This window comes from Antechinus flavipes, chromosome 6 (assembly GCF_016432865.1).
Source record: "Antechinus flavipes isolate AdamAnt ecotype Samford, QLD, Australia chromosome 6, AdamAnt_v2, whole genome shotgun sequence".
NCBI lineage: Eukaryota > Metazoa > Chordata > Mammalia > Dasyuromorphia > Dasyuridae > Antechinus > Antechinus flavipes.
Window position 1 is genome coordinate 133,325,142 of NC_067403.1, and position 12,202 is coordinate 133,337,343.

At 37.3% G+C, this 12,202-nt stretch overlaps 1 protein-coding gene across 3 annotated transcripts in view; it reads left to right on the forward strand.

Moving 5' to 3' along the window:
* Positions 1–1,117: 1,117 nt before the first annotated feature.
* The window catches only part of LOC127541990 (caspase-6-like), a 50,698-nt gene continuing 39,613 nt past the window's right edge, over positions 1,118–12,202 (forward strand). For 2 of the 3 annotated variants that reach the window (XM_051967393.1, XM_051967394.1), the window contains exons 1-3: positions 1,119–1,534; positions 9,698–9,774; positions 10,759–10,924. In XM_051967393.1, the coding sequence (XP_051823353.1) occupies positions 1,294–1,534; positions 9,698–9,774; positions 10,759–10,924 (484 nt within the window). In that variant the 5' untranslated portion in view covers positions 1,119–1,293. Of the gene's footprint in view, positions 1,578–9,697; positions 9,775–10,758; positions 10,925–12,202 lie in introns of all 3 variants that reach the window. The other variant, XM_051967395.1, reaches the window with a different exon arrangement.

Consider the following 12,202-nt stretch of genomic DNA (forward strand, 5'->3'; position numbering starts at 1 on the left):
GCATGGTTCAGTATGATTGATCTGATCCTTTGAGGAGATGTTATGGGCCAGAACTTGAAACAAGGTACTAAGTGGAACTGAGAAACAATGCTTGTGTTCTTACCTTTACTCATTGGAATTTACAAGTATGGGAGATTCACAAAGTTAACTGTGTAACTTTGTGAATTCACACCTCCCTTGAAGCTCTTAGGGCCAGAGAGCACGCTGGGAGAAAACCCATAATCCCTCTCTCATATCCCACAATCTCACTCTCAGAGAAGGAGCATAAATAGAGCTTCAGGGATCCAGTCAAGTTAGTTACTTTGGAACATTGCCAGGGGTCAGAGAGGAGCACTCTGGGAGGAAGCCCACACGCCCACTCTAGGAAGTGGAATCAAATTCATTTCCAATTTTCACCTTTGTGCTGGCTGGAGGCAGAGGAAAGCAGAGGCAAAGGACAAGCTGCAAGAGCTCTTGGAACCAAGCAGAGAGATAGGCCTCTAAGAAAGCTGCCAGGGCCCAAGGAAAGAGACAAGATTTGGAACGGAAACAAAGGCTGCCTCCAGAAAACCTCCCCAAGAAACCTGCTCCCAGAGAGAACCATTATATTTTAAAGAAGAGAATACCGTAAGTAATGAAGAGAATCAGCTACACCCGGAGAGAGAACTATGGGAAATGAGTGTGGACCACAACATAGCATTTCCATTCTTTCTGTTATTTGCTTGCATTTTGTTTTCTTTTGCAGTTTTTTCTTCCTTCTTTATCTGAATTTTCTTGTGCAGCAAAATAACTGTATAAATACATATATTGTGTTTAACATATACTTTAACATATTTAACATGTATTGGACTACCTGACATCTAGGGGAGGGGTGTGGGGGGAAGGAGGGGACAAGTTGGTTTTGCAAAGGTCATTGTTGAAAAACTGCCCATACATATGCTTTGTAAATAAAAAGCTATAATAAAAAAATTTTTTTTTAAATGCTTAAAGTTTTGTTGCTACTTGAGTAATTCCCGTCTCTCTCCCCATTTCCCTACTTTTTTTTTCTTGTATTAATTCCGCCCCGCCCGCCGTGATACACGCCAAGGTGACTTCAGCACGCTGAGGACCTCACGTCAGCACGCTAGCGAAGGATGACGCCACATGAGCCCCAGGTGAAGCTTGTTTGGCTCCGATCTCTGTCAGCAGGCCTGGAAAAGGTGCGTGCCGGGGGAGCTGAGGCCGTGAGCTCTCCGCCAAGGCGGCATGGAGCAGGCCACGCCGGGCGGTTGAACCCGGGAGTGTGGCCGATGCGGAGGACGCCCAACCCCGGAGATGCTGTTGTCCATGACCTCTGAAAGGTGGGCGATGGGGTTCAGGCTTCTGTCGGCTTGGTTCGCGTTGCTGCTGCTGCTCGGGACGGTCCCCGGGGCCTGCCCCCAGGATGATGCGACAGACTGGAGGGCCACGCTTAAGACCATCCGCAACGGCGTCCACCGTATAGACACATACCTGAATGCGGCTTTGGACCTGCTGGGTGGCGAGGACGGGCTGTGCCAGTACAAATGCGCCGACGGTAATGCGAGACCGGGTCCGGGACTACCGCTGGGATACGGGTGGTGAGAATTTGTAGTTATTATGACTGAAGGGGTTTATAGAGCTCTTTGAACTTTGCAGAGGGAGTCCCAAAGGAGCTTCACAACAGCCTGGGAGCTGGCTGCCGCTGCCATTATTATTAGTATTAATATCAATTATATTTCTATTCTCATCATTTATAAAACACTTTAAAATTGGCAAAGATCCTCATATTGGATTCTCACAAACCTGGAAACTGGCTGCTGCTCTTGTTTATAACAATAACAACAACAATAATAATAGCTTGTATTTATGAAACATTTTAAAATTTGCTTAGGGCTTCACATGTGTTATCTCACCCAATCCCAGCAATCTGGGAGCTGGCAGTTATTAGTGGGGTTTCAGGGTGGAGCAGTGGATCAGGCCTGCATTTAAGAAGACAGGTAACTAGCGTTACCAGCCGTCTCCTTAGTGCTGTGTGACCTGGGCAAGTCATTTTATTCTGTTTGCTGGAGAAGGAAATGACAAACTACTTCAGTATCTTTGCAAAGAAAACTCCAAATGGGATCATGGAGAGACAGACACGACTGACAAAATTCTTCATCGAGGGTCCTAAAGTTTGTAAAGTACTTTTTATATATGTTGTTTTATTTGTTGATTTGATGTGATACCACAAGCCTGTGAGGTAGGTGTTTTACAAAAAGAATGCAGAGGCACAGACCTTGCCCTTGGAGCTTTTTTTCTAATAGGGGGAACATGAAAATAACTGTCCCTACAAGACCTACATAGAAAATGGAAGATACTAACTAATATTAATATTATTAATATTAAGGGGGTCCAAGAAAGGATTAAGACCACCAGGTCTTAGAGAACTTTAGAAGAGAGGGAAGAGTAAGGAGATGAGAAAGGTAAGAAAGGGCCAAATAATGGAGGACCAGATTTTATATTTAATCTTGGAACCTTTTATATCTGTCCATCTGTTTGTCTACCTGTCTAAATTTAGAAGCAACTGTGAGCTTCTGCATTCTGATTCATAACTGGGCAACTATGCTGTATCTGAGGCAAGTTTCAAACTCAGGCTTTCTTTATTCCAAGTTCTACACTTGAAATTTTTTTTTTTTTAATATTTGATCATTGTATTCAGTGTAATTGGTTTCAGGGTTACAATCAGGTATGTTTTAAACATTTAAAAGCAAAAATATGATTCTGAGAAGTCTTATGTCCTCTGCTGATTGCCAAAGAGGTCCATGACACATTAAAAGTAAAACACCCTATTCTGAGTCAGGTCAAGTGAGGGAGAGGCTGAACTCTGGTTGTTGAGAATGATAATGATTGGAAGTTGGAGAGGGTCCTGGATAAAGCTTACTTTGATTGGATTTTGTCTTCTAATTGTTGAGGGAATATTTTTTTTTTCATCATCATCATATATTTTTTTTAATTGTAGCTTTTTATTTACAAGATATATGCATGGGTAATTTTTCAGCATTGACCCTTGCAAACCCTTCTGTTCCAACTTTTCCCCTCCTTCCCCCCATACCTCCCTCAGATGGCAGGTAGATCAATACATGTTAAATATGTTAAAGTATATGTTAAATACAGCATATGTATGCATATCCAGTTATTTTGCTTCACAAGAAGAATCAGACTTTGAAATAATGTCAAATTAACCTGTGAAGGAAATAAAAAATGCCAGCAGATAAAAACAAAGGAATTGGAAATACCATGTAGTAGTTCACATTCATCTCCCAGAGTTCTTTCGCTGGGGGTAGCTGGTTCAATTCATTACTGCTCTATTGGAACTGATTTGGTTCATCACATTGTTGAAGAGGGCCTCATCCATCAGAATTGATCGTCATATAGTATTGTTGTTGAAGTGTATATAATGCTCTCCTGGTCCTGCTAATTTCACTCAGCATCAGTTCTTGCAAGTCTGCCTTTCTGAAATCCTCCTCCTGGTCATTTTTTACAAAACAGTAATATTCCATAACATTCATATACCACAATTTATTCAGCCATTCTCCAATTGATGGGCATCCACTCAGTTTCCAGTTTTTGGCCACTACAAAGAGGGCTGCTACAAACATTTTTGCAGGTGTGGGTCCCCTTCCTTTCTTTAAGATCTCTTTGGGATATAAACCCAGAAGTAACACTGCTGGATCAAAGGGTATGTACTGTTTGATAACTTTTGGAGCATAGTTCCAAATCTCTCTCCAGAATGGCTGGATATATTCACAATTCCAACAACAATGTATCCGTGTCCCAGTTTTCTCACATCCCCTCAAACATTCAGCATCATCTTAGCATTTTCTGAGAGTTGTGTAGTGGTATCTCAGAGTTGTCTTAATTTGCATTTCTCTGATTAATAATGACTTGGAGCATCTTTTTTTTTTAATTTTTTAATAACTTTTTATTGATAGAACGCATGCCAGGGTAATTTTTTACAGCATTATCCCTTGCATTCACTTCTGTTCCGATTTTTCCCCTCCCTCCCTCCACCCCTTCCCCCAGATGGCAAGAGTCCTTTACATGTTGAATGGGTTGCAGTATATCCTAGATACAATATATGTGTGCAGAACCGAACAGTTTTCTTGTTGCACAGGGAGAATTGAATTCAGAAGGTATAAATAACCCGGGAAGAAAAACAAAAATGCAAGCAGTTTATATTCATTTCCCAGTGTTCTTTCTCTGGGTGTAGCTGCTTCTGTCCGTCTTTGATCAATTAAGGCTCTCTTTATCGAAGAGGTCCACTTCCATCAGAATACATCCTCAAACAGTATCATTGTTGAGGTATATAATGATCTCCTGGTTCTGCTCATTTCACTCAGCATCAGTTCATGTAAGTCTCGCCAGTTGGAGCATCTTTTCATATGGCTAGAAATAATTTCAACTTCATCATCTGAAAATTGTCTGTTCATATCCTTTGACCACTTATCAATTGAGAATGGCTTGATTTCTTATAAATTAAGAGTCAGTTCTCTATATATTTTGTAAATGAGACCTTTATCAAAACCTTTGATTGTAAAAATGTTTTCCCAGTTTATTGTTTCCCTTCTAATCTTGTCTGCATTAGTTTTGTTTGTATAAAAGCTTTTCAATTTGATATGATCAAAATTTTCTATTTTGTGGTCAATAATGATCTCTAGTTCTTCTTTGGCCACAAATTCCTTCCTCCTCCACAGGTCTGAGAGGTAAACTATCCTATGTTCTTCTAATTTATCTATAATCTCATTCTTTATGCCTAGATCATGAACCCATTTTGACCTTATCTTGGTGTACGGTGTTAAGTGTGGGTCAGTGCCTAGTTTCTGCCATTTTCCCAGCAGTTTTTGTCAAATAACAGTGAATTCTTATCCCAAAAGCTGGGGTCTTTGGTTTTGTCAAAAACTAGATTATTTGAGTTATTGACTATTTTGTCCAGTGAACTTAACCTTTCCACTGATCAACTAGTCTATTTCTTAGCCACTACCCAATGGTTTTGATAACCGCAACTTTATAGTAGAGTTTTAGATTTGGTACAGCTAGGCCATCTTCAGTTGATTTTTTTTTCCATTAGTTTCCTTGAAAGTCTTGACCTTTTGTTCTTCCATATGAATTTTGTTATTTTTTCTAGGTCATTAAAATAGTTTTTTTGGAGTCTGGTATAGCATTAATTAAATAGATTAGTTTAGGCAGTCTTGTCATCTTTATTATGTTTGCTTGACCTTTCCAAGAACACTTAATATTTTTCCAATTGGTTAGATCTGACTTTATTTGTGTGGAAAGTGTTTTGTAGTTTTGCTCATATAGTTCCTGACTTGCCCTTGGCAGATAGATTCCCAAATATTTATACTATTGGCAGTTACTTTAAATGGAATTTCTCTTTGTAACTCTGTTGGATTTTGTTAGTGATATATAAGAATGCTGATGAATTTTGTGGGTTTATTTTGTAGCCTGCAACTTTGCTAAAGGTATGGATTGGTTCTCATAGCTTTTTAGTAGAATCTCTGGGGTTCTCTTAAGTATACCATCATATCATCTGCAAAGAGTGATAATTTGGTTTCCTCATTGCCTATTCTAATTCCTTTAATCTCTTTCTCAATTCTTATTGCTGAAGTTAGCTTTTCTAATACAGTATTGAATAGTAATGGTGATAGTGGGCAACCTTGTTTTACTCCTGATCTTATTGGGAATGGTTCCAGTTTATCCCCATTACATATGATGGTTACTGTTGGTTTTAAAAAGATGCTACTGACTATTTTAAGGAAAAGTCCATGTATTCCTATACTCTCAAGTGTTTTTAATAGGAATGGATGTTGATTTTATCAAATGCTTTTTCTGCATCTATTGAGATGATCATATGGTTTTTGTTAATTTGATTATTGAACTAATATTGAACCAGCCCTGCATTCCTGGTATAAATCCTACTTGGTCATGGTGTATTATCCTGGGGGTGTTTTTCTGCAATCTTTTTGCTAATATTTTATTTAAGATTTTAGCATCAATATTCATTAGGGAGATTGGTCTATAATTTTCTCTCTCTGTTTTCAACCTACCTGGTTTAGGTATGAGGAAATCTTTTAAAAGAGCCCATCACTATTGTAGCTTTGGAAAAGTGAATATAGACATCTATAACCAGCTTTTATTATTTTAAAAAATAGATTTTTACTGTTTTATATCTTATTTTTATATTGCCTAAAGTTCCTCCATGGAATAATTTTTAAATTTAACATTTATACAGAATTTTATGGCTTTCAGAGAAGCATTTTACATTTTATTTCATTTGATCCTCACAAGCACCTTGGGAGTTAGAGGCTATTGCTTATCTTCCATTATACAGATGAAGAAACTGAAGCTAAGAAGTGAATTGACTTGACTTAACCAAAGTCACACTAGGCTTTGAATTCTAATATGTTTTATAATAGATTTTTTTCTTTAATGTATAGAAGTACGAAAGAAAAAAAATTAAGCTAAATTGATCCACAGAGGATAAAATCCAACATTATAATTTCATATGCCTCATCCCTGCTTTTAATTATTTTTTAAAAATTTTACAAAGTAGCCTTGGACTTTGAGAACTTGTATAGTGGAAAGAGTGTTCAATTTGAAGTGCAGGGGAATTAGGTTCCAATCATAGCCCTGCCTGTTAGTTCCCATATAATCTTGGGCCTTGCTTAACTTTCTTGGCTTCAGTTTCCTCTTGTTTGCACAGTGTTTCCCATGTGAGCTCCTGAAAGGCAGAGACCATGTCTTTTCCCTTTATGTGTCCCCATTTATTTTGTATGGTGCCTTACATACAGTAAGAACTAATAAATCCTTGTTGGTGATATGAAATAAGGGGGTTGGATTTAAGCTGTGTCTGAGGTCCTTTTCAGAGTGCCTAGCTTCATTTTCAATTTTCCATGCTACTGGATTGGCATCATTTTGGGTTTGGATTTGATGTTTTATCATTAGATTGGGGAATTTCCGATATGGAAGCTATACCCAAGGATGCAACTCAGAAATGCTTCCTATCATATAGTCTTAGTTATTTATGTGCATTGAGAGATCTTAACTTGCTCATCCACACACAACTGGTGAGAGTCAGAGGTGGCTAGTTTACCACAGTATCTTTGTAGGTGAACATTTTTGGTAGTTGTCTGAATAGTGAATGACTCACTATTTCCCTCAGGATTTTATTACTAAATAACTTGACCCTTTAAGTATTTAATTGAAGTGATGTTCTGGTTTTACTTTGGTAAATTTTAAAATGTTAAAAATAAACACTTCTGGTAATCAAGTTTCCTGAGGCTTCCTCTAGGATTGATTGGCCAAGTTCTTTGTCTAGTTAATTTAGTGAAACAAAAGCAACTATTAAGAATCCAATGAAGATAGGTTATTCCTAATGATTTTTATAGGAAAACCAAATATTGTAGGGTATTCCTAAGGAATTTTATAGGAAAACCAGATACTGTGTATAGTAAAACATGCCATCAAATAAAATTCTATCTAATTCTACCTATCAGCTCTAATCCTTAGGATGATTATTTATAATTTATTAGTGACATGTGGTACAGAAAATGTTCTATGTCAGGTATTAAGAATTTGTTCATTGTATCTTGTCCTCCCATAAAACATACATTTAATACTCTTTTTCTCTTTCTTATACAAACTTGAATTTGGTTTGTTATGATGTATGTGGATGTTAATAGAGAGGTCATAGGCTCATAGGATATGGAGCTAGATAGTACCTTAGCACTCATCTAGTCTAATACCTTCTTCTCTTTCTCCTTTTTAAATTTTTTTCTGGCAGATGAAGAAATAGACTCAGACCTCAGAAGTTACATTGGACCTTAGCTCTAAACTCCCCCTTACACATACCCCAATACACACTTGTAAACTGAGGTACCAGATTTTTCACAAATATACTAACGGTCACAAATCAAGTAAGGGGTAGAGCCTGAACTCCCAGGTCTTCTGATCTCAGATTCACTATTCTTTCCCTTCATTGATTTGCGTTCCTGGAGATAGACATTTATCTTTCTATTTGCATCCTGCCTTAAACACCCTCCTCTACAAAATGGAGTTAATTATATTTGTACTGCCTTGCTGTTGTGAGGAAAGCACTTTTAAGGGTACTAAGAGGCCCCCCCCCCAAAAAAAAAAGGATTCAAGTTTTTCTTCTTCTGGGAAAATCACTCTCTTAGCCTCAATTTCTTCATGTGTCAATTGGTGGTAAGGATCAAATGAGATGACATAAATAAAATTTCTGAACTTAATTTTAAATTTCAAGGTCACACATTATCTCTAACACATTAATTTTTTCAACCCTATCTTGAGAAAAGGTCCCCAATCAATTGACAAACATTTATTAAGCATATGCTATGTTCCAGGTGTTGTATTAAACATTTAGGGTACAAATACAAAGAATGGAACAATCCTTGCTCTTACAGAGCTTGCATTTTATTGGAGGAGACAACATACCTTATATATGTTTATACAGAAGAAATAATGGGGAGGGGGCATTGGCACTTGGAGGAATCAACAAGGCTTCCTCTAAATGATGGTGCTTAAAGGAGGTGAGGGATTGATTTTTCTGAGGTGGAAATCAGGAAAAGATGTGTTCTAGGAGGAAAGATTGACCAGTGCAAAGAGCTAGAATCCAGAGACATGGGGTGAATGATAATGATAAGTAGAAAATGACAGGAATGCTGAGATAAAATAATCCCTGGTTACTGAAAATTTTTTTGCCTTAGTAGAGTTGAATATAATTAAATTGATCTTTTAAAAAGGATGTTACCATGCTCTTGATGTTCTAAAGATCAAATCTCAGTCTGTAGAGATTTGTAAATCTTGTAGAAATGTAATCTACATTGTAGCACTTGTAGAAATATAGAGGGTGTATAGCTTAGCTACTCAAGGAACACATAAAATTAAAGGCTTATTATGTGCTGGGCATTATACTCCTTTCCCTGAAGGAGCTTACATACTAACAGGATAGTCACGAATATATACACATGAGACATATAGAAATCAAATACAATAAAACTTTGAATGGGGAAGTACTTATAGCTAGAGATGAAAAAAGATTTCTTCTATGTAGCAGATGACACTAATACTGATTTCACGAAGGAAAGCATGGATTTCACAGAGTGGAAGTGTAGACCTAAAAGGCATGTAGATGATTATGTGTTTATTACTTGTGTTGAATGACTTATTAAGCACCTACTACATTCGAGGTACTAGGTATACAAAGATACTGCTTTCAAGGAGCTTTGAATGAAGGGAAACTCCAGAGAGTAAATATAAGCTAATTTAAGGAAGCCTTAACCCCTGAAAGGATGAGAGAAGACTTCTGGAAAAATTACTACCAATTCAGTTTTAAGTCTTTAAGGAAAAGAGAGATTCTGAAAAGTTGAAGTGAGAACCATGGGGTCAGCTTGTGAGAATGCATAGAGAAAAGATAAAATAGCTTAGTTTGGCTGAAGTTTGGAATGATTCATCAGCCCCAAATAGATTTTCACTTGGCTAAGCATGCAAGTAGCCATTTTAAGGACTATAATAAGCCTTCCAAAAATAAAATTAAAAATAAATAACATACACATATTTTTAATATTTCTGGAGCATTAGTTCCCCAGGAATTCACACTTGTATTTTGTCCTTGTCAAGTAAGTTACTAAAACCTAATGGTGTTGTTTGTATTTTATAGGATCTAAGCCTATCCCTCGCTATGGATACAAACCTGCACCTCCAAATGGATGTGGCTCTCCAGTATTTGGTGTTCACGTAAGTGTTAGTTTTTACTCATTAAATGCTGTGACCAACGACATAAAAATGGCCAGTTATTTGACAACTGGCTAACCATCTGTATAGTTGTAAGTTTTAGCATATTTTTAAAATATGTTGCTATAGTAATTAATCAGCCTTTTCATTATATTGCTGATAATAATTGAATATTGTCACCCTTAATGATTTTAACACAGTTTGAGCTATGTTATTTCTTAATATCCTAAATGTGTAACTTAGTGATATACAAAATACTACATAGAAAAAACTATAGATAAAACATTGTATCTCAAAATAGCATTTTGGGAGTGCTGAGCAGTAGACTAAAGATAAACATTGCAACAGAGTAAAACAAGAAATTTGAAAATGCTACCATTTTGGGGAATGGTATTCATTCACTCATTGAAAATATTCAATTACAATCATATATCATAATTTTATCAGCTATTTTCCAGTTTTTCAGCACCTGCTTTGTTTTCAGCTTTTTGCTACCAAAAAAAAAGTACTGTCAGATTTATGTTTGTACATATGGGTCCTTTGTGTTTGCTTTGACTCCTCGGGGAGGGGTGGTGGCTCTTCCTGAGTCAGAGGTACTTCTTATTTTGTGACCTTTTGGATATGTTTCCAAACCACTTTTTAGAAAGGCTGGAACCATATTATTAGATTTCAGTAGATGATTATGTTGAGAATGGTGAGGTTGGGGTTCAGGGAAATTGGAGTCTGTTGGGAGCAGATGTTTGGGAATTGTATCCTGGAGACACAAGAAGTGTGATGGACACAACAGAGAGAATTGGCAGAACCATAGACAGCTGTGGTGGAGAATGGTGTACATTCTGTTCTTGTAGTAACCATGTACACAGATTCTGAAAGACAATTTTAACAGTCTTTCTCATTTTGCCATACCATCTGAGTGCTGGCCTCCAGATAGAGAGGCCTGGAGTTTTATTGATCAAACACTAATCTTTGTGAAAACTCCATTTCTAGCTTAACATCGGCATCCCTTCAGTAACAAAGTGCTGCAATCATCATGACAGATGCTATGAAACCTGTGGCAGCACCAAGAATGACTGTGATGAGCAGTTTCATTATTGTCTCTCCAAGATCTGCCAAGAAGTACAGAAAACACTGGGGCTACCCCAGAATGTGCAAGGTAAGGATGGTCTTGTAGGGAGTGGAGGGAGAGAATTGGTTTTTAGGTTTGGAGGGTTTTGGGATTTTTTTTTTTTTTTTTTTTTTTTTTGGATAGCTTTTGTGGAGGAAGACTTTAGGAGTGTTCAGGAAAAGTCCTTCGCCAAATGTGTTCCCCTTGCCCCCTTTTCCTACTGCTACAAACCAACCCTAAAATGAGGGATCTTGAAAGTACCCCCTGACTCTGTGTGTTTGTGTTTCTTTAATTCAGTTGTGATGAAATTAGCTTATTAAAGATTTAAGGAAAAATGAAATGAAGCAAAATATTCTGTATACATCATTTCCCTATAATAAATCAAAAAGTATTGCTATGATTTTCATTTCATTTTTATTCTTTTTGTAAATGTTCTAATCCTATTTCTTTGTTCTAATCAGGAGCCTGGCATAATCTTTAGACAAAAATAAAACTGACTCTTTAACTGTCATACTGTTTGTTGGCTTAATTAGGGTTCATTACAGGGGCTCTGAATTATTGCATTATTTTAACGATCTAAAGGCAGTGTATAAAGTTTATGTGGTTTTCTTCTTCAGTTTTAGGACTAAGTGCCTTTTATGGTTTCAAAGCTGATGATGCCCATTATGGGATATCCCAGCACATCTCAGCTTCCTTTGACCCTGATTTGCTGGACCCATTTTTAGAGGTGGGAAAGACTGACAAACCCCTTGGATTCAATGGAATTCATACCTGCCACAGTCTGCCAGTGCCATCCATTTTCATATGCTTTCACAGTGATGCTGATGGTCATTTGCAGTCTTGAGTTAATCATTTTAATGACACATATCATTAATCACTTTCCAGTACCAGTGAGAGTAGCTCATTTCATTACATGCCTACTATTCTATATAGTTTTGTTAACTTCCATAGTAAAAGCAGGAAGGTCAGGGTGTATTAAAAGTACTTACCTGAAACAAAAACAAAAGAGGTGGAGATAGGGGAGGGAAGTGGGCAACTGGGAGAACAGGGAAAGGAAATTCATCTGAAACTCATTCTTTGCCGTTCCTGTAATAAATCTTAGTTGCCCATAGTTAAATTCCTACTTTGAGCAGATTTCAATCCTGTTCCCTTTCAAGCAAGTTGCCTGCCTGGCAAACTTTTTGTTTTTGGGGAAGTAAGGAAGCTCCTCTGGGAAGTATTGACAGAATGTGATTAATACAGGTGTGAGGCCATACAAGGCCCTCAAAATCATTTGCTTGCATAATCAGTCATGGGCAACAATGAACTAAAAGCCAAGTATACCAT